At 36.3% G+C, this 27,628-nt stretch overlaps 3 protein-coding genes across 3 annotated transcripts; all 3 read left to right on the top strand.

Annotated features, from left to right (window-relative positions):
* Nucleotides 1-2,867: 2,867 nt before the first annotated feature.
* Nucleotides 2,868-10,134, top strand: LOC127445246 (eukaryotic translation initiation factor 3 subunit F-like). The gene is made up of 8 exons (XM_051705161.1): nucleotides 2,868-3,007; nucleotides 3,188-3,258; nucleotides 5,985-6,064; nucleotides 6,223-6,360; nucleotides 7,896-7,987; nucleotides 9,447-9,583; nucleotides 9,792-9,905; nucleotides 10,027-10,134. Exons 1-8 carry the CDS (start codon nucleotides 2,896-2,898, stop codon nucleotides 10,102-10,104), a joined length of 822 nt encoding a protein of 273 aa, XP_051561121.1. The 5' UTR covers nucleotides 2,868-2,895; the 3' UTR covers nucleotides 10,105-10,134.
* A 30-nt stretch (nucleotides 10,135-10,164) lies between these two features.
* LOC127445243 (palmitoyltransferase ZDHHC3-like) lies at nucleotides 10,165-18,848 on the top strand. The gene is made up of 9 exons (XM_051705156.1): nucleotides 10,165-10,442; nucleotides 12,030-12,118; nucleotides 12,423-12,496; nucleotides 13,226-13,338; nucleotides 14,490-14,551; nucleotides 14,657-14,777; nucleotides 14,904-14,976; nucleotides 17,713-17,857; nucleotides 17,990-18,848. The coding sequence occupies exons 1-9, from the start codon at nucleotides 10,318-10,320 to the stop codon at nucleotides 18,079-18,081; spliced, it is 894 nt and encodes a 297-aa protein (XP_051561116.1). The 5' UTR covers nucleotides 10,165-10,317; the 3' UTR covers nucleotides 18,082-18,848.
* Nucleotides 18,849-20,320: 1,472 nt separating this feature from the next.
* On the top strand, nucleotides 20,321-26,882 carry LOC127445248 (type I phosphatidylinositol 4,5-bisphosphate 4-phosphatase-B-like). Its single transcript, XM_051705165.1, has 7 exons — nucleotides 20,321-20,529; nucleotides 23,425-23,621; nucleotides 23,766-23,872; nucleotides 24,723-24,828; nucleotides 25,735-25,787; nucleotides 26,346-26,436; nucleotides 26,539-26,882. The coding sequence occupies exons 1-7, from the start codon at nucleotides 20,427-20,429 to the stop codon at nucleotides 26,680-26,682; spliced, it is 801 nt and encodes a 266-aa protein (XP_051561125.1). The 5' UTR covers nucleotides 20,321-20,426; the 3' UTR covers nucleotides 26,683-26,882.
* The last annotated feature ends 746 nt before the right edge of the window (nucleotides 26,883-27,628 follow it).

The raw sequence follows: 27,628 nt of genomic DNA, 5'->3' as shown, positions 1-27,628 counted from the left end.
AGAAATTGGATTTAACCACTGGAGTCATATGGATTACTTTTATTCTGTCTTTATGTCCTTTCTGGAGCTTCAAAGTTCTGGCCACCATTCACTTGCATTGTAAGGACCAAATGAGCTGAGATATTTTCCTAAAAATCTTTGTGTTCTACAGAAGAAAGTCATACACATAATAATATGAGTGAATAATGAGATAATTTTACTCTATAGTTTATTTTAGATAAACTACTCTTTTAAAGCTAGAAAAACTGGGCATAATGTAATGAACTTCATCGCCACCTGCTGGTTATTTACCTACATATCACATACCTGCAGTAGTGTACGCAAGGTTTACAGACAGCAACATCTGGTTGACTGGCTGTATGCCAAAAGGCCATTGTCCCATTGACCCATTAAGACTAGACTATGATGGATTTTAAGAGAGATTCACCTTTATAAGAGGGATTTAGTCGAGACATAATGAGGCATTTCTGCTTGATACTTTTGATTGCTTTTTCAATATTAGTGATATAGGCACATGAAAATGGGATTTTTTATGCAATTTATGAAAATAAAAATTTGTACTGCAATCCAAATATGACACCCATTTGACATCAAATGTAGATTTGAATGTATTCAAAAAACACAGATGTTGTCTTTAAATATAAAAATATCTATTCAAATTGTGTTTTACTTTGTATGTCCTGCTTTACTCTTTCTCCATCTAAAGCATTTTTTAAAGCTTACATTTTTATATTTATTTTAGTTACTATTCATGCAGTTTTTATGTTCTCGTGTTAATTGAAAGACTATATGGAATATTTGTAGATTTACAAATTAATTTGTCATACTGCAAAACCGTTTAAATAAACAAATAATGTTATTAACATGAAATTGCAAAAAAAATAAAAAATAATAATTATTATTTTAAAAATGGAGACCAGTTAGAGAATCTAAAACATACACTTTCTTTTATGTACAAAAAAATTTTGCTGGTTCAGCAAAGTGGCATTCAACTGATCACAAAGTATACTTAGGACATTACTGATGTAATAAACAGCACCATCACAATTTGAAAAAAGTCATTTTTCATCAAATCTAAACAGGCCCCATTTCCAGTAGCCATCACTCTAACACCTTATCCATGAGCAAACATGCTAAATTGCCAATTTGGTACTAGAAAATCACTTTTCATTATATTAAACACAGCTGAAAACTATTTGGTTCGTTAAATGAACCTTAACATTGTCTTTGTGTTGACTACCACCCCTGGAGTCGCGAGTTCGAATCCAGGGCGTGCTGAGTGACTCCAGCCAGGTCTCCTAAGCAACTAAATTGACCCGGTTGCTATGGTGGGTAGAGTCACATTGGGTTAACCTCCTCGTGGTCGCTATAATGTGTGGTTCTCGCTCTCAGTGGGGCACGTGGTGATACGTGTGTGGATGCTGCGGAGAATAGCGTGAAGCCTCCACACGCGCAACATCTCCACGGTAACGTGCTAAACAAGCTGCGTGATAAGATGCGTGGATTGACGGTCTCAGACGCGGAGGCAACTGAGATTCGTCCTCCGCCACCCGGATTGAGGTGAGTCACTACGCCACCATGATGACTTAGAGCGCATTGGGAATTGGGCATTCAAATTGGGGAGAAAAGGGGAGAAAGAAAAAAAAAACATTGTCTTTGTGTTTGTTTTTGAGTTGCCACAGTATGCAATAGACTGGCATGTCTTAAGTTCAATATTAGGGCACAAATGGCAAAAAAGAAACTCATCAGTCTATCATTGTTTTGAGGAATGAAGGCTATACAATGCTTAAAATTGCTAAAAAAAAATTGAAGATTTCATACAAAAGTGTACACTACAGTCTTCAAAACGCAAAGGACAACTGGCTCTAACAAGGACAGAAAGAGATGTGGAAGGCCCAGATGTACAACTAAACAAGAGGATAAGTACATCAGAGTCTCTAGTTTGATAAATAGACACCTCACATGTCCTCAGCTGACAGCTTCATTGAATTCTACCCGCTCAACACCAGTTTCATATACAACAGTAAAGAGAAGACTCAGGGGTGCAGGCCTTATGGGAAGAATTGCAATGAAAGCCACTTTTGAAACAGAAAAACAAAAAGCAAAGGTTAGAGTGGACAAAGAAACACAGACACTGGACAACAGATAATTGGAAAATTGAGATTTGTTGGATCAGCTAGACTGTAAGGTGCGTGAGAAGTGCCCGACTTGACCGCCACATCTATAGCAAGTGCTACAGGAAGCGTGGGGTGAAATGTCACCTGAGTATCTGGACAATCTGACAGCTAGAATGCCAAGGATCTGCAAAGCTGTCATTGCTGCACGTGGAGGATGTTTTGATGAGAACTCTTTGAAGTAGTTTAAGAAGTTCTGGAAAAAAAAAAATAATAATAATAATAATAATAATATATATATATATATATATATATATATATATATATATATATATATATATATATATATATATATATATTTCCAAATTGTAATAGTCATTTTTCACATTATTAATGTCCTGCCTATACATTGTGATCAGTGGAATGCCACTTTGGTGAATAAAAGTACCAATTTCTTTCCATAAGAGCAAAATCTGTACATTATTCCAAACTTTTGGCCGCCAGTGTAAATGTTTATTAATTCTTTTTATCATTATTTTATTAAAGATTTTCCAATTCCAATGAAATTGAAATGCGGCACTCTTATATATATATATATATATATATATATATATATATATATATATATATATATATATATATATATATATATACAGTTTATAGCGTAATTGTCAAGCTTCTCCACACACTAGAGGGCAGCAGCACAGATCCTACAGTGACTTGCTCATTCTTCCTCTCTCCTTCTCTGATTGACGTCTTCCTTCACTTCCTCTCCGAAATCATGGCGGTCTACGGCCCAGTCGTGAAAATCCACCCTGTGGTTCTGGCATCGATCGCGGACTCCTACGAACGCAGGAATGAGGGGGCAAGTCGCGTGATCGGAACATTATTAGGTGGGCCATGTAATGTAATGTCATGAGTGAGATTCAGAAGTGTTGCGTTTAATACAGACTGCAAACGTCGTTTTGTCTCATGAGCATGTGTTGTAGTCGATAATGCTGGATTGAGTGTGTATTTAGTCGATTTTTAAGCTGTCATCGACACATAATTGGCAAAGTTTGTGTGTCCCGCAGGAACCGTTGACAAGCATTCAGTTGAAGTCACGAACTGCTTCTCTGTTCCTCACAATGAGTCGGAGGATGAGGTGAGAAAAACAAACAGCGAATCATCTCACTCTACCCTTACAAAAATTGCCTTGATATATAAATCATGATACGGTAAAGTAACAAAACAACACGATTTCACTCGTTGGACCTGATACTGTTTGTCGGTGAATTATGTCATGATGTTAGATCCAGCCTGGCTCATCAAGGGTGGTTGTTAAACTGAAGCTCATACTCACATTAAAACATTATGAACACATTATTAATGAACAGTTGTCAATAGCAAGCTTTGGTGACCGTCTTTTAAGTTTAGGCATTTCAAGAAGAAAGTTTTTAGAATTCCAGACACTTTGCAAGTCTGAACCAGGGTTTTGCAAGTATTAAAGGAATAGTTCACCCAACAATGAAAATTCTCTCATCATTTACTCACCCTCATGCCATCCCAGATGTGTATGACTTTCTTTCCTCTGCTGAACAACACAAAGTTTTTTAGAAGAATATTTCAGTGCTGTTGGTCCATTCATTGCAAGTGAAATATGGCCAGAACTTTGAAGTTCCAAAAAGCACATAAAGGCAGCATAAATTAATCCATAAGACTCCAGTGGTTAAATCCATGTTCTCAGAAGCACTATGACAAGTGTGGTTGAGAAACAGATCAATATTTAAATCCTATTTACTAGAAATGTCCACTTCACTTCCACATACTACTTTTGATTTTGGCAATTCCCATTCTTTGTGGATATCGCCACCTACTGGGTAGGGAGGAGAATTTATTGTAAAAAAAAAAAAAAAAAAGTACTTGATATTGATCTGTCACACCTATCATATCTCTTCTGAGGACATGGATTTAACCAATGGAGTCATATGGATTACTTTATGCTAGTGATCACCCGATATGGGTTTTTTAATGGCCGATGCCGATATCCAGAGAGCAGGGTGGTCAATAGGCAGATACAATGGCGATATATCACACAATTGAATGTAGTTAATAACAAAAACATAAAATTGCTAAAAATTGAATAAACTCTTATTTAACACTATATTTACTCAATTTCACATGAAACTTTAACTTTGTAAAAAAGAATCTAAAAAAAATATTGCATTTTAAATGGTAGATAGCAGATTCTTCTGATTTCTGTTTAGTTATAAAACTTTAAGTTATTTGCACATAAAGAAATTATTAATATATTAGGAAGAAGGAAATAACAGTACACACAGTAGTCCAGCAACCATAGATGGCATGTGAGCATTAACAATCGCATTTTCTCAAAAAATACTGAATCAAACCAATTGTATATACAGTGCATAGTGAACATGACATTTACTTATAGCACACGTGAATCGCTTTTACTTTGAAGTTGCACTCGCGCTCGTGCAGATCCAGCGTGAGCAGCAATCTTCTGACAGTTTAAACGGCCTGGATCGCCTACTTGGATTATCATGGTCTGACCGTCATGATTTGTGAATCAAAGGAACATTTGATCCTGATTTTGAAGTTTTTTTTATTCTGACTGATAGAATATGCGCTTCAGAGGAAGATATTAGATGAGCGCTCGACAGGAAGAAAACACTGGATTTTCACAAGGTTCATGAATTACATCTGTTTAATCGAAATATCTACATATTTGCAGATGGTATGTACATTTTATTGATATTTGCCTTTTATCATTAGAAAAGATTTAAAAGTTACAGGGAACTGCTGAGGAGAGGCTGTTAGAATATGTGTTTAGAGGTAAATAAATGAGTGCTCCACAGGATGCTGGATCTGCTCAAGTTGTGTGAGGTTTGTTTATTACATCTGTTTAAATGAGATATGCACATATTTGCAGAGGGTATATGATGATATTTTTATTGATATTTGCCTTTTTATCATTAGACAAGTCAGTTAAAAGTTACAGGGAACTGTTTAGGAGAGAGAGGGAGCATGAAACAGACGAGCACTTTAACATTATGAGCTCAAACGTGTCTGTCGCGGCTCTGATATGCGGACCATTTAAATGAGACCGTGTTGCACACAGTTATTGTAGTAACATGATGGTACGTAACAACTAAACGAACCGTGACTGGTTGTTTACATGTCTAAGTCACTTCACATGCAAGCAGGCGATTTTCGGCGCCCTCAGGAAACAAATTGGCCAAACGGGAAAATGTATCGGCTGATGCGATTATTAAAAAAGTCAGAATATCGGCCGATTTATCAGCCTCTGCGATATATCGGTCGACCACTAATATTTAAGTCCTATTTACTAGAAATGTCCACTTTCACATACTTCTGTTTTTGACAATTCCCATCCTTTGTGCATATCGCCACCTACTGTGCAGGGAGGAGAATGTATTGTAAAAAAAAAAAAAAAAAAAAAGGACTCCATTATTGATCTGTTTCTCACCCGCACCTATCATATCACTTCTGAAGACATGGAATTAACTAATGGAGTCGTATGGATTACTTTATGCTGCCTTTATGTGCTTTTTAGAGCTTCAAAGTTCTGGTTACCATTCACTTGCATTGTATGGAACACCAGAGCAGAAATATTCTTCTAAAAGTCTTTGTGTTCTGCAGAAGAAGGTAAGTCATACACACCTGGGATGGCATGAGGATGAGTAAATAATGGGAGATTTTTCATTTTTGGGTGAATTATTCCTTTAATATTTGAGTTCAAGAATCATGAATACCACCAAGAACACTTTAGCAACCACTTAGCAGTGCCTTGGCAACACAAAGTAACCATTACCCACCAATTGTAACATAATTTCAAATTTGTCATAGGTGGCTGTGGACATGGAGTTTGCCAAGAACATGTACGATCTTCATAAGAAGGTTTCACCCAGTGAAGTCATTATTGGATGGTATGTGACTGTGACCACTTTAATCAGCTGAGTTATCTTAGTAGTCTGATCTTACAGTGCTTGCCTAATGCAGTTGCGCATTATGGTTTTGTCATGCACATTTGTGTTCATTGTGGTTCTTTGTGTGTGAACTTTCAAAGCTTAATCTTTCTTTCCAGGTATGCCACAGGATATGACATCACAGAGCATTCCGTTCTGATTCATGAGTATTACAGCCGAGAGGCTCCAAACCCCATTCACCTCACAGTAGACACGGCCCTTCAGAGCAATAAAATGAACATCCGTGCCTATGTCAGGTAAGCTGACCCACAAATCCATTCACCTTCACTGTGCTCTTCATGCATCCTTAGACATACCTCAATTATTGAAGCCTTAGATGGATATTTAACCTTTAGGACTGTGGACTTCTAGAATGTAAAGTCTTGTTAAACCGTTTTTCACATTCACTTTCACATTCACAAAAAAAAACTTTTTTTTTCTGAAGGTCATGAAAATTCCCACTAGTGTCATTTTGACCACATCTCAAATTCTGTAATGTGTTAAATAGAATTCTGGGGTGGAAATGACAGTGATGGAAATTACTTTTTTCTTTTCTTTTTTTTTTAAAGTGTCAAACTCTTGTTTTATCAAGAGAATTTCATTACTAACATTTTATATATCCTAAAGACACACAATTAAATATTATTTTCAAGCTTTTTGCATAATTGGGTAAACTTACTGCTGAATAACAATATTCTGCTTACATGTGATATTTACTAGAGGTAGACCGATATATCAGTGCCGATAGTTGATTTTTGGAACTATCTGTTATTGGCAAAAAACGATGCAGATAGTTGCTGAATTTCTTTTTAAATTCCTCTGTGGCCAGCGCTGGAGTATTCTTCAGTTAGAATGGACTGATTTTACAGTATAAGCAGAATGGAAATGTATTTTTATGATAATCAACATTACACCACAAATGCTGTCGATTGAGCTTAACTTGTATTGAATCTGGAATATATATAATTTTTTTAATATAGAGCATTACAATGGAGCCAAGTCTCCGTCATTGCAAAATAAGAGTCCCCTGTGTGTTTCGGGCTTGTTTATTGTAAAACGTCCTGCAATATGCACCAAATCTTCATTATTTTTCTGGTTATTATTTGGATTTTGTTTTATTAAAAAAACTGCATCTTGGATTTTATTTATTGTAGACTCTTGTAGCCTCTGTCTGTGCGTGTCATTGTATGGAAAGACTTTTGGCCGATTAATCGTTCTTCCACCAGCTTGTTTATCGGTTAACTTCTAATATTTACCTTTATTTTTCTCTTCATTTTGTCTCGTATTTCATGTCAATAATGCCCACTATACTATCTTTGATGACATTTAAGTCGACTTGGTTAACAAGTACACTAACCTTTGAAAAACCTTTGATTTGGTGGAAATTATCCCAAACTGAGGAACAGACATAATTTTTGAAAAACTGATAGAAATTTTCACATAATAAACATTGAAATGGTTTGTTTATTTCACTTTTTGTTCAGATGATCGTAGTTTTAAACATAATAAATTTGATTTTTATTATGGATTTTCATAGTGTATTATTGAAGGTCTAGGTCTGTGGCAAGGTTAAAATAATAACATCTATACATAAAGGCATTTCAAAAGTATGAAATATTAAGGGTGAAGGCTTGGTAAAACTTTCCTAGTCAGTTTTAATGTGACTTTCATAAAACAAAAAGAAGTGAAAGTTAAAATCTGGTAGTTTGAACAAAAATCATCCCCTGAATTTGCAAGTCAGCATCTCCATACATGTATAACATCTGCATTGATTTGTTGTTTGTGCTGTTAGTTCACAGATGGGTGTCCCGGGCAAGACAGTTGGTGTCATGTTCACCCCACTGACAGTCAAATACATTTACTATGACACAGAGCGCATTGGAGGTCAGACTTTATTCCATATACACTTTTTTCTTTTATTTATGTATTTTCTTTTTTATAAAGATTCTTATAGTAGACTGCCAAACTGGTTTACACATGATATAATGGTTTAGAACAATATTGTCATAGTAGGATACCTCATGCAAAAATGCAATGAATAATAAGAATAGGTGAAATTAAAATGAAGATATATGCCGTGTGTCTACATATATAACACTGGCGGCCAAAAGTTTGGAATAATGTAAAGATTTTGCTGTTACAGAAGGAAATTGGCACTTTAATTCACCAAAGTGGCATTCAGCTGATCACAAAGTATACTCAGAACATTACTGATGTAAAAAAAACAGCACCATCACTATTTGAAAAAAGTCATTTTTTTTTTAATCAAATCTAGACAGACCTTATCCTTGGGTAATCATGCTAAATTGCTAATTTGATACAAGAAAATCACTTTTCATTTTATTAAACACAGTTGAAAGCTATTTGGTTAGTTAAATGAAGCTTAACATTGTCTTTGTGTTTGTTTTTGAGTTGCCACAGTATGAAATAGACTGGCATGTCTTATGGTCAATATTAGGTCAAAAATGGCAAAAAATAAACGGCTTTCTCTAGAAACTCATCAGTCAATCATTGTTTTGAGGAATGAAGTCTATACAATGCTTGAAATTGTCAAAAAAAACTGAAGATTTCATACAAAAGTGTACACTACAATCTTCAAAGACAAAGGACAGAAAGAGATGTGGAAGGCCAGATGTACAACTAAACAAGAGGATAAGTACATCAGAGCCTCTAGTTTGAGAAATAGACACCTCACATGTCCTCAGCTGACAGCTTCATTGAATTCTACCCACTCAACACCAGTTTCATGTACAAGAGTAAAGAGAAGGCTCAGTGGTACAGGCTTTATGGGAAGAATTGCAAAGAAAAAGCCACTATTGAAACAGAAAAAGAAAAGGTTGGAGTGGACAAAGGAACACAGACATTGGACAACAGATAATTGGAAAAGAGTGTTATGGATCTTAACCCCATTGAGCTTTTGTGGAATCAGCTAGATGGTAAGGTGCGTGAGAAGTGCCCAACAAGACCGCCACATCTATAGCAAGTGCTACAGGAAGCGTGGGGTGAAATGTCACCTGAGTATCTGGACAAACTGACAGCTAGAATGACAAGGATCTGCAAAGCTGTCATTGCTTCACGTGGAGGATTTTTTTGATGAGAACTCTTTGAAGTAGTTTAAGAAGTTTTTTCAAATTGTAATAGACATTTTTCACGTTATTAATGTCCTGACTATACATTGTGATCAGTTGAATGCCACTTTCCATAAGAGCAAAATCTGTACATTATTCCAAACTGTTGGCCGCCTGTGTGTGTGTGTGTGTGTGTGTGTGTGTGTGTGTGTGTGTGTGTGTGTATATATATATATATATATATACACACACACACAAAACTCATCTCTCTATAGTTGACCTTCTACAAAGGACTCGTGCATCTCCCAACCGCACAAATGGGCTGACAACAGACCTTGCACAGGTAGCCAGTTCAGCAGGACGTGTACAGGACATGCTTGCTACAATGCTGTCATATATAGAGGATGTACTGGTGAGCATGTTATGTGTCTCTTCTTGGAATTACTTGAACAAAGGACTTTCAGATTAATTAGTGGTGCTTTAAGACAATCATTTCCATGTTGTATCCATTATTTTTTTTTACTCCCAGATTATTTTTACTATAATTTAGAAATAAATATTTTTAGGCGATCTTTACCGTATTGTTGAATGACTGCAAATCTTTTTTTTTTTTCTCTCAGTCTGGTAAAGTGATGGCAGATAATAGCGTTGGTCGTTACCTGATGGATCTTGTGAACAAAGTGCCCAAGATTACAGCAGAAGATTTTGAGAGCATGCTCAACTCCAACATTAATGTGGGTGACACATCCTGAAATATTCTGTATTTGACATCATTTTAATCATTGTGTTCGTCAGATTGAGCAACAGTTTTGCACTGGTGCTTCCGAAGTGCTTAAACGTTTCTGTTTCTTTCAGGATCTGTTGATGGTGACCTACCTGGCGAATCTCACTCAAGCTCAGATCGGGCTTAACGAGAAACTAATTGTTCTCTGATGGGAAATAAAAACGTGTTTATTCCAACAATCTGTGTGGTTATTTTAAGTATCTGATTAAATGTATGTAAAAAATGAGAGCACGAATAAAAGTAAGTGTGTGTGTGGTTGAAATTAGACGGAATGTTTAGTAAATGAATGCGGTTGGTGGAAACCCCGGGATGCGTCACGCTCTTCCCTGTATGACGGCATCAGGAAGAACGCTGATGGAAAGATGGCTGCGTTTCGCTGTCGGCGAGATCCGTGCGGTTTTATTTGTCTAATGTTAACTTATTTCAGCGTCTTTTACGCAGACTATGTGGTGATTCAGTATGTGCTAATCCCCGCGTATTCTGGAAGGTGAGTGCCGTTTGGAAGACGCTTTGAAGGGGTAGCGATTGTATCGTGATGCCAGATGTTTAGATCACGTTAGCGCAATCAACGCTCGTGAAATCATCGGGTTGTTATTTTTTCTATAGAATCACCCATAGCAACACCTGTTGACTTTAACCGGCGTTCTACGGTGTTTTCCCGCGAAATGTGACCACTGTACATGTGAACTGAAAGCATCTAGTACGGTGCTGCAGTAGTGCACCATTTAACGTCTGTTACACAATGGTTTAAAGTTTCATGATGGCTTACTGTTGACATTATCAATTCATTTGACTTTATAAGACACTCATTTTGTACGAGACACCACTAACAAATTACTTGATGCTATGTTTTTTCGACAAATACCGTTAAAGTGTCATGCAAGTACCATACACTACTACGAGTCAAATGTTTATACACAATTAGTTTCTCTCTTGAAATAAATGCTTGAAATTAGTTTCGTATCTATATTTTTAAATAATTAATTAATACAAAATATTGATGTTTTCAGTTCAGATTTCGCCCTTAACAGCTGAGGGTTAGCATTTTTATCATGTTGACATTTGTATTCATAAAGGAGCTTGACTGTTGTTCTTTATTTAAAGGTGCACTCAGTCATATATATATATATATATATATATATATATTTATTTATTTATTTATTTTATTTTTATTATTTTCTCATGAAAGTTTTACTCGAATAGAAATGAATTGTATATTTGAAACATGTGTATAAAATCATGACCACTCACATGAGATGAAGACTCCAGTCATATCAGGAACCTTATAAAATCTGCTTTATTCTACATAGAAAGGGTCCCCCTCATGGGGGCTGCCATGTTGAGATCACATGACCAGCCAAAAACTACCAGCTTAATCTCCGTAACCACCCCGTTATTGGACACGTTTACTCTTGGATTAAATAATCATGGTTAATTGTGAATTTCTGCAGTGACATCTGTTACAGAAAACTATTGATTGTAAATGATGCTGCTTGCATCCACACCACTAGGTGTCACTTAGTCAAAAATGACACAGACAAAAAAAAAAAAAAAAAAATACTGAGTGCACCTTTTATTTTGTTTCACAAATGAAGCAAGGGTTGTAACACCAGTGACAAATTCTTTTAAAAGTTGTATTTTCTAAGAGGGTGCCAATAGTATCACAAATCATACACCACTGAACAGACTAAAATTAATAAATCAGACCATTAAATCAAATTTGTTCAATAAAAAAATATGTACATTAAAAAAATGTAACACCAATGACATATTTAAATGAAGCATGTGAAGAAAAAAAAATAGAGTTAAAATATAAACTTACTTCCTCTGAACTTACTTGTTTTGTATTTTAAAAGTTTTTAACATCAATAACACCAATGACAAGAAACTTTTTGATAATGCCCCTGGTGATCCAAACTTCTACCTAGTATTAGTGTTTATCAAAGTGCCATGGTACTACCATCTGATACCATCAATGTACCATGGTATTACCACAGTACTATTTTGTAAGGGACTATGAAGTGAGAAAATAGTATATTTTAAAGTCACTTTTATTTTTTCTTTCTTTGTTTAGTGTATGGTGCACTATCCATGGATCTGTGTTTAATATGATTTTGATACTGCTGATGGCGTGCCACTCAAAAGCTGTGTTTTCTGACCCTGGTGAGTGTTCTTGGTATTGAAACTTTGCATTGCTTAATCTTTTTCTAATGACTCTCCAGTGTGCCATTCATTATGGCTATGTGGTTCATAAAAACACCAATCAGTCTCCCCTGACCTTTAAATATAATTTCATTGGAATTAAAGTCACACTGTGACCTCCTCTCACAGGTGTTCAATCATATTGTCACCCTTACCTATTTGTTTTCCATTTGTTTTCAGGTGAATCTGTGTTCCACTCATACACTGTAGATAGATTATATTTTTGTTTACAGCATGTGAACTAGCCTGTACTTGTGCATTGCAGGTATGGTTCCTTTACCCGAGACAGCCATTGACTTCTCTGAATTGAGGTCCCAGTCTAACCGCCTAAATGACAGAGTAGGTTCAAGTTTAGCTGGCTAGATTATTTGCCTCCTATTTAATATTTTTGTGGTGGCTAGTTTGCATTTGCTACTCTTGTAACTGTATTTATAATGCATTTTTGCATTCAATGTCTTTTCAGTTTATTGTATATTTGTTATGGACCTTAGTCAGTGTGGACGTCATATTTATTTTTCTCGATTAATATAAAACCCAGACAGACCATGTACACCGCTGAGATGTTGTTTTTAGATCTTTTCATCTGGAAAGCATCGCAATCTAAATACTAATTGTATGTGTGTAATCAGGGATGTCTGTGAGGGATAGACGTACAATCTGTTCAGTGTCTAAATGTTCTAGACCACATCTAATTATTACAACCCGTGTTTTCTGTAGTTTTGGTGTCAAGTGGATTTCTTTTGGCATTACCTACGTATTTTGAAAGTTTAGTGAACTGAGTGATCTAAATGTTATCACTCAGTTGACTAAACACTCAAAATAGGTATTAAACAGAACAAACCATTGAAAAGACTACAACCATTCCTCACAGCCTCGTTTTCAATCGCAAATGATTAAATATGGTGTATAGCTGGACTAAGGTCTATAATGATTTTGTGGTGATCCTTACATTCAGCTCGTTTACTTAAAATAGCATTGTGTGTATTTTGTTGTGGCTTTGCAGTTTATTTTTTACAATGTGTTTACTGTGTTAATTTGTCTTTAAATCATTGTGCTGGTTGACATCAGGGCTGTGAAGGTTGGACAGTGTGCAGCCGCTGTGAGACCTACCGGCCACCACGTGCCCATCACTGCAGAGTTTGCCAGCGCTGCATCAGGAGAATGGACCACCATTGCCCCTGGTCAGCCTCTCTCTCTCTCTCTCTCTCTCTCTCTCTCTCTCTCTCTCTCTCTCTCTCTCTTTCTTTCTGTCCGAATTTGCATACTTTCAGATTATGTACTGCATTTGATGAAGAACTTGCTTCTTGGTCGTAAATAAAGTATGTTCTTTATAGAGGTCGACTGTTAGTGGATTTTGCCAATACGATAATAACTAATGTGGTGGAAAAGGCAGATAACCGATTAATCGGCCAATAGTTTTTATAATCATTAAAAAGCTTTTTCGGGGGCCTGGGTAGCTCAGTGGTAAAAGACGCTGGCTACCACCCCTGGAGTTCGCTAGTTCGAATCCCAGGGCATGCTGAGTGACTCCAGCCTGGTCTCCTAAGCAACCAAATTGGCCCGGTTGCTAGGGAGGGTAGAGTCACATGGGGTAACCTCCTCATGGTCGCTATAATGTGGTTCGTTCTTGGTGGGGCGCGTGGTGAGTTGAGCGCAGATGCCACGGTGGATGGCGTGAAGCCTCCACACTCGCTATGTCTCCGTGGCAATGTGCTCAACAAGCCACGTGATAAGATGCGCGGGTTGATGTCTCAGACGCGGAGGCGACTGGGATTCGTCCTCCACCACCCGGATTGAGGCGAATCACTACGCGACCACGAGGACTTACAAGCGCAATGGGAATTGGGCATTCCAAATAGTCAGCGTCAATACTCACTGAGCTACCCAGGCCCCCTAATGCAGGTTTTTTTTTTTTTTTTTTTAATTCATTCTTTTGAATCTTAACGAACGCCTCATCTACTGTGACCTTATGGGATAGTAAAGTATACAATGGATGCGCACTTCAGAATCTCGGCAGATGCAGTAGGTCTTCTCAGAATTTTTCACCTAGTGCTACATGAATACTGAGGATTCCTACATCCTACTCATTTAACATGCCACTTTTAGCTTATTATGTAATATGGAAATAAGCATATCCCTCTCTCCTTCTCCTCCATTGGCCTCTGTCTCTTTCCTCCACCTTTGAGTTTGTTGTGACTATTTTTTTCCTTTTTCCCTTTTACTGTGCCTCTCTCACATTCACTCATTTATGAGTTGCTGATTTTGTCCCTGAGTCCTTTTACTATCTTCATGTACTGATGAATATATTTGTATATGTTTTTCCCCATTGTAGGATCAATAACTGTGTTGGAGAGCTCAATCAGAAATACTTTATTCAGTTCCTTTTCTACACAGGTAAGTTTTAAGACTCGTGTAAAAGACAGGTTTGATCTTTTTTGGCCTGTTGGTCCCATTGGATGTGAAGTATATACATTTTGTCTGCCCACCGTCTCTATGTAGGTATGGCCAGCCTATATTCCATGGCACTGGTGGTGTCGGCATGGGTGTGGAGAATAAGGAGTGAAAGAGAGGGAGATGCAGATAAAGAAGGTGAAGAAGCTCCCAGCAAACACCTGATTGTGTGAGTTACCTTCTGAGATGCAGTACACATATGCAATATTGTTTACTTTTGTTATCATTCTTTGTTAGCTTTTCACATTATCCATCTCTTATATTCATGTTATCAGCCTCTTTCATTGTTCTATAGGGCACATTATATAATTCTGTTGGTGGAGTCAATACTTTTTGGAGTTTTCGTCTTGGTGATATTTTATGACCAGGTATGTTTCAACATTTGTTTTGGCTTCATTGGGAGCATGACCTTGATAGACTGACATTTTGAAAAGCATTTGAAAATGTATTCAAGGAGTGACATACAGTTAGTGTGTTCTACATGTACCCCATTACTTATCACAGTGCTTTCAAGGCAGCACTATATTGATACTCCTTACTCATTTAGTTTTTATTTATCTATACCTATAGCTCAGTAGATTTCTACAATTAATTCAGCTTGAACCGCTTAACATACTCCATTCAAACTTTGTTTTATAGACATTTTCAATTTTAGGTAAGCCATTTATTTATTTAAATATGTAAACATATTTTTTGTTCTTCAAATTTATACTTTTACGAGTCTTTATTTGTTTTTTTAAAATCCCCTTTTCTCCCAATTTGGAATGCCCAATTCCCACTACTTAGTAGGTCCTCGTGGTGGCGCGGTTACTCACCTCAATCCGGGTGGCGGAGGACAAGTCTTAGTTGCCTCCGCTTCTGAGACCGTCAATCCGCGCATCTTATCACGTGGCTCGGTGTGCATGACACCGCAGAGACTACGCATGTGGAGGCTCATACTTCTCTGTGATCCACGCACAACTTACCAAGCGCCTCGTTAAGAGCGAGAACCACTAATCGCGACCACGAGGAGGTAACCCCATGTGACTCTACCCTCCCTAGCAACCGGGCCAATTTGGTTGCTTAGGAGACCTGGCTGGATTCACTCGGCTCACCCTGGATTCGAACTCGCGACTCCAGGGGTGGCGACTCGCTGAGCTATCCAGGCCCCCTGCTTTTATGATTCTTACTATAAAAGTTTGAAAATCTTCCATTGAATTGCATTGTTACAGTATTCCTGAATGTGAAGTAGGGATGTGCAAGAGTAATCGATTAATCGAGTTCTAGTTTAGCTTCAAATATTTGACTCGTAAAAACACTAGAGTATTGCAATTTGATTTTTCCTTTTGTGCCTTTCCCTGCCATGGACAACAATGAAAATTCCTCTCTCACTTAAATCTTGCAGTTACAATGCAATGCATTGAGTGGCGCTTTGGATACATGTTGCTGTTAAAGAAATAGTTCACCCAGAAATGAAATACTCTCATCATTTACTCACCAGCATGCCATCCAAGATGTGTATGACATTCTTTCTTCTGCTGAACACAAACAAAGATTTTTAGAATAATGTCTTAGCTCTGTAGGTCCATACAATGCAAGTGAATGGTGACCAGAACTTTGAATGTCCAAATATCACAAAGTCTTCATAAAAGTAATCCATCCATACAACTCAGTAGTTTAATCAATGTCTTCTGAAGCAAACCAATCGGTGTTGGATGAGAACAAACCAAAATGTAATTCCTTTTTCACTATAAATCTTGACAGCATTCTTCTTGGCGATCATGATTTCAAGCTCTATTACACTTCCTATAGTGCCATTTAGTGCTCTGCACATGCGTCAAACACTAGGAAGTGTAATCAAGCTTGAAATCATGATCGTGTCCAGAGACTGCAATGGCAAGATGTACAGTGAAAAAGAAGTTACATTTTGGTTTGTTCTCACCCAAAACCAATTGGAAGACATTGATTAAACCACTGGAGTCATATGGATTACTTTTATGATGCCTTTATGTGATATTTGGACCTTCAGAGTTCTGGTCACCATTCAATTGCATTGTATGGACCTACAGAGCTTAGATATTCTTACATTTACATTTATGCATTTGGCAGACGATTTTATCCTGATTACCAGTTATGTGCTTTAGCCCACTACACCACCACCACTCGATTTAAGATTTTCTTCTAAAATCCTTCATTTGTGTACTGCAGAAGAAAAAGAATTATACACATGGATGACATGAGGGTGAGTAAATGATGAAAGAATTTTCATTTTTGGGTGAACTACTCCTTTAAAGAAATTCTGTCATTATTTAAAGGGGTCATGACATGCACCCTCTGTCAGAAACGCTCAGTTTTGGTGCTGTTTCTCCTTTAAAATTGACAGTAAATGCCCACTGTTATGATTGGCTCTCTGCTCTTCACTGACCTGCTCTCTCTACTTGCCATCTCAATGCTCACCACTACAGGGCAGGGCTACTAAAATACTATGGTAAATTAGGTGTTAATTTGTTGTTGTGGAGGCGTCAGATGCAAATGTCTACCACAATAGGAGGAAGTAGAGAACAAGTTGTTTTGACAGCTTGGTTTCAATAAATGCTCTATTTGCAGTGAGGAGGAAGTTTTGAGTTCTGAAACTTACAACATGTTTTATAGTACAATGAACTCTTATATGTCTAAAAATCAAGGAAAACTTGAATCCTGGTTGACTTAAACTTGAACTCAGTATTTCAAGATTACTCTTTTTGTGTGTGTGTGTGTGTGTGTGTTAGAATAATCGAATTACAAAATTAAAAATGCCCATCACTACTGTTAAGTCTGTAATATTTGCATATTGAATAGCGATTGGTCTAGCGATTTATTTGCATACTTAATTTTGTTTAGTCTCTTCTTTCTTGCACCAATTTAACCATTTAAAGTTGCCTTTCCGTATCACTGTCAGCAAAAGAAAAAAAGGTGTCAAGTCAAATTTATTTGTATATCCCTTTTCACAATACAGTTTCAAAGCAGCTTTACAGAAGGTCGTACCTTAATATCTCAATGTCCCAAGTGAACAAACTAAAGATGACTGTGGCAAGGAAGAATAAATGTAAATCTTGTTTACATGAAACTCTTTTTCTCATCCCAAGCTGGTGTCCATTATAACTGATGAGACACCCATCGAGCAGATGAGGAACAGACTAATGAAAGACAAATCCAACAACATTCAACCGACACACCTCACACACACAAGAAAGCCAAAAATTGCATTGCTGAGGGAGGTGTTTGGACGAGGTAAGTTTAAGTGTTTGTAGCATTATGTCCTACTATCACCCCCTCTGTTCCTGTGTAACAACTCCAAAGCAATGAGGTATGAAACAGATGTTGCTATATTTTTATGTCTGTTTGTCTATCTCACATTTGCAGGATCTATAATATGTTGGCTGTTCCCGCTCCATTCCACCCCTCCCTCTGTTGGCGGCATCAGTTATTCAGCACTTCCTGATTACGATGTTTAAATCTGATCAGTATTTTATCAGTTCCTTTTGAACATTCCATCAGTATCACATCATGTTTTGGACACTGTGAATATTGTGTTACTGAGGTGCAGATTTCGTACGGTGCATTTGCTATGATGAAGGAAAAAGGAGATTTGAATGAAGAGTGCTGCTGCTTTCTGAGTGATTTTGTACACTATTACTTTTACTTACTGGTTCTTGAACACAAAAACTCTAATATTTCAACATATCCCAAATCCCCTTACAGCATTAAAGAAGTATCTTAACCTGTAACCAGTTTACATTGATTTCATAAGACTGATTTAATGCTAACAGATACTTGCACAACGTCAGCTGTGGTGATTTTTTTTTTTTTAAGAATCTAATTTATTCTGTATTTGTCATTTTGTGTGTTTTCAGTCTTTTTGAGTACATGGACTGTACTCCATTTTACATATGGATTGTATATAAAGATGTATTTTATAACTTTAATTTCAGATAAAGTGTTGCTGCATTTTCAGGGTACTGGACTACTTTTGTTTACATGCTTGTGTTTTTTATTGTAATGTTACTGGTTTTTGCTGTGTATTGACAGCGAGATATGTGTGTACATAACAGATGAATCATGCATTGATAATGTTTACATTGATATTTATTGTAATATATTTGTGGATTGTTGTGGCTAAATGCTACTCTGATTTTGTGAAGGACATCTTTACACATTCTGGCTTTTTTTTTCACTCCTGATTACAAATTTGAGTGGAAATAAACCAGTAGTGTTAAATATCCATCATTGTGGTTTATTATTCAGGAAATTATGAGACTGGTTAGTTGACATTTCAAGAAGTTATAGGAGTTTCCTGCAGTTTTAAGCTACATTTTTCTCATTCTTACATTTTAGTTGTCAACCATTTCACAACAGATGCATTTACTCACTTAAAGGAATATTCGGGTTCAGTACAAATTAAGCTCAATCGACAGCATTTGTGGCATAATTTTGATTACCACAAAAATGTATTTCGACTTGTCTCTCCTTTTCTTAAAAAAAAAAAAAAAAAAAAAAGCAAAAATCGAGGTTGCAGTAAGGCACTTACAATAGTAGTGAATGGGGCCAATCCGTAAATGTTTAAATTTTCACTGAATAGCCACAATGTTTAGTGTGATAAAATCACTTACTAACCTTTTATTTTTAAAGTTATATCCAATTTTAGAACTTTGTTGCCATGACAATGTAACGCCGTAAACCATAAAACGGCAATAAAAACAAATTTTATAACTTTACAGCTTAAATAATACACAAGTTTTAACAGAAGAATTAATGTTAGTGCTTTTATAAAATTATAAGCTTCACATTTGTGCCTTAAAATCCTCAAAACATTTGCCCCATTCACTTCCATTGTAAGTGCCTCAATTTAACCTCGATTTTTGCATTTTTAAAGAAATGGAGGGAAGATGCTGTCGACTGAGTTTAACTTGTATTAAACCTTGAATATTCCTTTAAGTCTGAGACCTTCTTCATTAGTAATCATGAATTTTTAATCCATTTGAATGGCAGGGAAACATATTAAAGGAATAGTTCACCCAAAAATGAAAATTCTCTCATCATTTACTCTCCCTCATGCCATCCCAGATGTGTGACATTCTTCTGCTGAATACAAACAAAAATCTTTAGAAGAATATCTCAGCTCAGTTGGTCCATTCAAGGCAAGTGAATGGTGATCAAAACTTTGAAACATCAAAAAGCGCATAAAGGCAGCATAAAAGTAATCCATATAGCTCCAGTGGTTTAATTCATGACTTTCGAAGAAATATGATAGGTGTGGGTGAGAATCAGATCAAGATTTAAGTTATTTTTTTCCTTTCAATCTCCAACTTTGACCACCCCCAGTCAGTAGGTGCCCATATGTAAGAAGAATGTAAGTCCCCAAAAACCAAATAAATAAAAATGTGTAAGTGAAAGTGAAAGTGGAGATTTAATGTAAAAAAAAAAAAAGATTTGATGATCTGTTTCTCACCTACATCTATCATATCACTTTTGAAGTCATGGATATAACATGTTGAATTATTCCTTTAAATTATTCCTTTAAACATTAATATTTCGCACGAACCCATTAATCTAAATGAGTAGGGCTAATTAATTAAAATTGTATCATTAATTTTCACTAATACAGAGTCGCTGTGTGAGCTCGTCGCTTATTGGACCGATTCGTGATCACGTGCGTGTGTTGTTATTTGTGTTGCCCACTTCCTGGTAGCAGAAATCATGTGACGCTTCCTGTACGCTTTAGCTTCACGCATTACTTTTGCTCTTCGTAACAGCATTTAACAGCAGCAAAATCCCAGCCGAATCAACGCCCGGTTACGGCATGGCAGACGGGGAGAGATCGCCTCTGCTGACGCAAAGTCGCGACGGAACGAACGGTCTGTCACAGACAGATGAGACCTACCGACCGCCGCTCAAACCGAAAAGTGAGAGCTAAACCTGATTCTAATGGACCGAGGCTGTATCTCAAGTAGGCTGCCTACTTAGGGGCCGAACGCGTTTTATATCCGTCTGCGCTGTTTTGTCGATTGTTTTTCAGTGTAAACGTGCTCTAGTCAGACGTCTTTGACCGTTGCGTCGCGTCCAGCGTTTTTTTTTTTTTTTTCTTTTTTTCTCAGCGTCTCGCGCAGGAGCGCCGCGTTTTTAGACGTCGTGTCAGGTTGAAGAATCTCAACTTTGTAAGCGCGTCTCGAGAAGCCCGCGTTCTCTTTCATTCGTTGCGCTTCGTCTAGATTCTTAGCGCAAGAACGCGTTTAGTTTGAACGGCCCCTGAAACAGCTGTTGGAGCACACGAGCGTTCGAACACTCGTTTTTAGTCATTGTGATTCGATTTGAACGCTTTGATTTTGAAAGTGCTGTCTGGGTGGGCAGCTCACTGGGTTTTGAAACACAGACAGTTTATGTATTTACATTTACGTAGAGTTTACGGTGTGTGCATATAGGTGATTCAAATCAGGTGATTTAACTAGCTAGATGGTATAGCAAACTGTGTATTTACAGATTATACAATACTGAAATTTTTTGATCTTGAGATTTGGTTTAGTGCCAGATTGCAGTACACCTGAGTCAGGTGACTAAAGAGGAACAATCATGATTTTTGCCCTCAGTATTAGTCAAGTGTGAGTAGCCTACACGTTTCTTGCCATAACCTAATCAATAACAATGTGCTGACTTTTGCCAATCCTTAAAAGGGCAGAGGCACAAATAAATAAATAATTACAGTAAATAAATTAAAAACACATTTGGACTCAAATAATACAATTTCATGTTTCTCTTCCAAATATATTTCTTATTTTCAATTTTATAGTAAAATAACATGTAAAACATAGGAACAGTTACCTTGACATTTACATAAACATGCCGAGTTGATGCCAGAGTTTATATAATGCACAAAGTATTTGACCTGCACATTTTTTAAACCTACTCGCTCAAATAATCCCAGTAAAATGTAAAAAAAAAAAATTAAAATAATAATATTATGTGTCTATGGCAGAAATATTAGGAGTAGTGTAGTAGTATATACAATTTCTAACTCAGCCAATATCTCAGCTCTGTTGGTCCATCCAAGTGAATGGTGGCCAGAACTTTGAAGCTCCAAAAGGACATAAAGGCAGCATGAAAGTAAACCATACGCATATACAGTGGTTTAATCCATGTCTTCTGAAGCAATATGATTAATAAGTATGGGTAGTGTTGTCATAATACCAAAATTTCAGTAGTCGCTACCAATACCAGTGAAATTGCACGGTTCTCGATAGCAAAAATATGCTTATATGGTAAAATGGTAAAAGTGTAGTCCTTTAGCCTATTTAAAGTTACATTTCAATGTAAATAATAAATTAAAAGTTATGCATGTTTCTTTCAAGTGTTTCTGTATTAAGCATGCATTGCAAAGTGTCTTTTAAGCAGGGCCCTATAGTGATATGTTTTATTTTTCCCAAATTCTGTTTTCCTTTTTTATTTATTATTTTTCCAGAATTCCTTGTTTTAAAGTTTAATATAATTTCATCATCAAAATGGTGTCTAATAAAATTAATTCTGACAACTGTTAAAATGTTTTACCAAAATAGAACAATTACTTTTCAACATACCATTGTATTTTTTAACAAACTTGTATTCAGTACAAATGCAATCTTGCTTGTGATATATTGCTTAATTTGTATTATTATTATCATTATTGATTATTATTATTGATAATTACTATAGTGAATATTACATTTTACTATACAGTTGTAATATTCCTTTTGCAATTTCAATTTCAGGCACCTAGCTTTTATTTTGACATGTGGTTTTGACAGAAGCGTCACTTCTTCTGATGGATAAATAGTTCGCTACATGACCCAGTGTGATCGTTAAAGCACAAATGCTGTGATTTAACTGTATAAATATATACAGTAGTCTACATGTAATATGCACTTCACAGTGGTTTAGTGCTCTGCTCTGTCATCTTACACAACGTGAATGATTCTCAATGTCTGTGGAGTTTCCAGTGTATGAGGGGTTGGCGTAAACATTAATTTAAAGCACCCAGCTCGAATGCAGATGAAGATTGCAGCCTTTCACAGTTTAGTAATCACAGTAGGACATTTTATGATTTAATTTGATTAACTTTCCATTTCAGTGTAACCGGAGTAAAAGAGCATGCGCTCAAATAAGCGTGTGAGCATTTGGAAGCAGTCGTGTGTCAGTCATTCAGCATGCGGGTACCGAAATAAGTAGGTGCTTGGTACTACCGGTACTGTAGAAACAGTGGTATCGTTACATCTTCTTTATTTTAGCATCGACTTGGTACCAAAATACTGGTACTTTTGACAACACTAGGTGTGGGTGAGAAACAGATCATACACACAGTATATCACATATCACAAAATAATACAAATCGCCAAAAACAAAAGAAGATGAATGTGAAAGCAGAGATTTATAGTAAAAAAGGACCTGCATATGGATCTGTTTCTCACCCACACTTATCATATCGCTTCTAACCACTGGTGTCGTATGGATTACTTTTATGCTGTCTTTATGCTTTTTGGGCCTTCAAAGTTCTGGCCACCATTCACTTGCATTGTATGGACCTACAGAGCTGAAATATTCTTAAGATCTTGGTTTGTGCTCAGCAGATGAAAGAAAGTCATACACATCTGGGATGGCATTTTTGGGTGAACAATGCCTTTAATAATATTATGAACGAGAACAATTATCTAAGCTTGATCTAAGTTTGCACTCTGGCCTCTTTGGTTGCAAAGAATAATGTCTAAAGCAGTCTCCTTTTCCTCACTTTCTCGGTCGTTCTCCCTCTCTCCTGCTGTCTCTCTTCATCTCAGGTTTTCCACCAGTCACGTCAGCACCGCCACATCCCTCTTCCATGTTGGGAGAGGCTCCTCCACCATACTCCTCACTGTGCTCCCCGGAGAGTGACAGTGCTCCTATCATCAGCTGCAGAGTGTGTCAGTCACTTATCAGTGTGGAGGGGAAAATCCACCAGCATGTGGTCAAATGTGGGGTCTGCAATGAGGCTACAGTGAGTTAACAAACACATCCCTTTAGGTTTCCGTTCAACAGTCATACCTAATTCAGTGTTGGATGATGTTTCAATGACATAATAAAAACTGTACTAGATTTAAGTGAAAGTTCAGACTTTGACTCCACTTCCTGTTTTATCTAGCCTATAAAGAATGCTCCTTCAGGAAAGAAATATGTGCGCTGTCCCTGTAACTGTCTTCTCATCTGCAAAGTCACCTCGCAGAGGATCGCCTGCCCTCGACCGTACTGGTGAGAGAAAGTAAAAGGAGAAGACTTTACATTTATTACCATCATATCAGATGATATTAAGAAGTTGCTTTGATATATGCCATGATACTGAATGACTGTCATATTCATATACCATGGTATTTACATGATACTTTAAAGCATACTGTGGTTTTACCATGTTTGTGTCCAGTACAGATGGTATTATCAAGGTATGTGTCCAAAAAGCTGTGATATTGCCATGGTACCAATTCCAAAAAATGGTAATGCCATGGTACTTTTTAGTGGTGGTTAGCTTGATGTAGCTTATGTTAAAAAAAAAATATTGGTAACACTTTACAATAAGGTTCCATTCATTAAAATTAGTTAATGCATTAGGTATCATGAACAAACAAAATATGTGCTTACATTAGTTAATACATTATGAACTTGCATGAACTAGCAATGAACGATTATATATATAAAAAAAAAACTAACATTAAGATTAATAATTACTGTAAAAATATATTGTTCATTGTTTATGATACCTAATGCATTTAATGTTTATGCATTTAAATGTAACCTTATTATAAAGTGCTACCCATTTTTATTTATTTTTTTACAATAGATGTTGTATAAGTTAACATTAGTTAATGCAGTATGAACTAACATGAACAAGCACTAAACAACAGTATTTTATTAACATTAACCAAGATTAATAAATACTGTAAAAAATAATTGTTAAAAAATCATTCATTGTTAGTTCATTAAACCTGTTGCGTCCACTAATGTTAACAAATAAACCATTTTTGTAAAGTGTTACCAGTTAGGGTTTGTTAGGACTCTGTGATTAATGTGTTTGTCTTTTTGTCGTTTGTTGTTTTGGTGGGGTTAGTAAGCGCATTATCAATTTAGGTCCAGTTCATCCTGGTGCAGGGAGTCCAAATCCTCAGCCTAGTGGTGCCAGAGTCTCGTGTGGCCACTGTGGAAACACTTTTCTGGTAATTATCATCATCATCATCATCAATATGAAAAAAATCATCCTTCGTTGGTGTTAATTAATTCATTTGGGTTTAATCATAGTCACAATAGTATTGCAGTAACACAATTAGGGTCAGAAATTAAAGGGATAGTTCACTCAAAAAATGTAAATTCTCTCATCATTTACTTACCCTTATGATATCCCAGATGTATATGACTTTCTTTCTTCAGCAGAACACATTTGAAGAAAAATAGAAAAATATCTCAGCTCAGTAGGTCCTTAAAATGCAAGTGGATGGTGATCAGACTTTTGAAGCTCCAAAAAAGAACAGGCAGTCAGCATAAACTTCATGCATACGACTCCAACGGTTAAATTAATGTCTTCTTAAGTGACACGATCACTTCTGGTGTGAAAAAGATCAATATTTTAGTACTTTTTAACTGTAATCCATCACTTCTGGTCAGCAGCAGCATGCATTCACGAGAGTGCTGTTTCTATCCCTTTGAGGGGGGGTTGTTGCAAAAATGCTCCCAAAATTTTAAAATGTGGGAGCAAAAAATGCTCTTGTTTCTGTTTTTTTTAATTTATTTATAACATTTCATAATTCTTAATATTCTTTTCAAAACCTAGTTATACACATTATCACATAAACTGGTTTGATGTTGATGTAGCCTAATTTTATGGGTAGAAGGGAATATATATTCTCAATCTGAATATTGAATAACGAACTGATTAAATTTAAGGATTTGAAAGAATGACATAGAATAGGTTTTATGTTTAGAAAAAAATGCCCTAATAAATGTAAAAAATGTCCCTGAAAATTAAATCCAGGGGGCAAAAATTAAATCCAGGGGGCGATTACTGCCCCTTTATGGTAAAGTTCATTTCTGACACTGAACATAATGTCTCTCTGTTGTTCCTTTAGTGGACAGAGTTTACAGATCGGACATTGGCACGCTGTCCACACTGCAGAAAAGTGTAAGTTTAAGCCTATCTGCCAAAAACATTCAAAAATGTATCATGTTTTTTGGTATCCTTTGAACTGCCACATGTAATTGCTTACTCTGGAATATGTGGTATACAGCAGTGGCTCTCAACTGGATTTGCTTCAAGACCCAGATTTTAAATTGGACGTTAAGTGGTGTCCCAACACAGGATGAGGACATGTCGCACAACCTGACCATGTTTGCATCTGCCTAATTTGGCTAACTTCCACCAAGTGACAGATAAATTTGCGCCAAAACACTGTAGAGTTTAATTGGATGCTCTGCCTTTGACTTCAAAAACAAAAATTATGGAAAGCATTTTCTCTTCCCTTTTAAAAGTGGATAAGTCTATTTATTTTGCTATCCTAATTATGCACAATTATATGCATTTATTATTTGCATTTAGTGTTGCTTTTCCCCTGCTGTCTGTGAACAGATCAGAGCAGACCTGCGACTCATTTTTGGGTTGCGACCGACTAGTTGAGAACCACTAGTATGCAGTACCACTAGAATTAATACCTTTAGTGATTCCAAACTTTTGTCCATGTAGCTCATCAATTGGCCAGAGGTACCCTAGAAAGCGGAGTTTAATATGTTTCCTGTTGTGTTTGATCTTCACCATAGCGACTGCGGGATTGATAGTAAGAATGCAAGCAGATTATAATTAATTTTTCCAAATAACATCATAGTTTCAGAAAGCTAAAAGCCACTTTTCTCTGTTCCCTTTTGTTTTCTCTCTGTAGGGGGGTACATGGCGGAAGGCACATGACAATAAGGGGATATATGCGTCCTGGGTAATTTTCATTCTCCTGGTGCTGATCTGTTTGGTCAGAGCTCTTCACTGGATCTGCATGAAAATCAGCGAGCCCCTGCACAATTATTCTTAATGTAAGAGATACAAAGAGGAGGAGTTGGTAGAGGTGAAGTCCACATGAAGGAGATAACAGAGCAAAGCTGTTTGCAGACAGATATGGAACAGAATAATGTATCAGTGGGTGAATCTTATGAAACCTCTTAAGAACATCACCAGATCATATTTCACCCCAAAATAAAAAGACAAATAAATAAATGACGTTTTAGAATAGAAGCCTATTTTTTGAATTTTGCATTATTTTTATACAATGAATCACCCACCACAATTTATTCTTAGTACTGCAATTCAAAAATGATCTAATACTGTAAATTTTAAAGTACATCATGGTAGTATTTGTTGTACTGCTTTTGATTAATGTAGATTTAAAAATAAAATAACTGTATTTCAGTAAACTTGGGATTTGTGACAGATTTTAATATCTGTTTTATTATTATTATTATTATTTATTAATAGCAATAAATGTAATAATAATAATGTCTTTTTTTTTTTTTTTTTTGATTTTGAAATTGTGACATGGACATGAATTTGTGAGATTCACCCAAAAAATGTTGTTGTTCTTTTCTTTTATCTTTGAGAGGCTCCACTCTACTTTTCTCTAAACTGATTCCAAATCTTACATGTCCACATTCCTAATAGGAATCCACTTCCAAAACAGTGCACACAATTTACAAAAGGCATACAGCAACATATACTTCAAGACTTTCAGTTTAAATGCACATTCTGTATCTGATTAAACTCATTATATGATAATGGGTTTTGACTGTACTGTGTACAATACTGTGAAGGCATTGCAGAAATATACCGGAGCATTAGAGTTGCACTGAGAATTTTGTTATGAATAGATTCCTGACAGATTACTGACAGAAGTGCCTCAAATGACTGCGTGTTCTATCATTTATAGCCAGTAACACGTAACTTATAAGCTTCCAGTTATTTATATATGAAGATATTGCAACTTG

The sequence above is a fragment of the Myxocyprinus asiaticus genome, chromosome 8 (assembly GCF_019703515.2).
Source record: "Myxocyprinus asiaticus isolate MX2 ecotype Aquarium Trade chromosome 8, UBuf_Myxa_2, whole genome shotgun sequence".
NCBI lineage: Eukaryota > Metazoa > Chordata > Actinopteri > Cypriniformes > Catostomidae > Myxocyprinus > Myxocyprinus asiaticus.
This window is presented reverse-complemented; position numbering and strand designations above follow the sequence as displayed.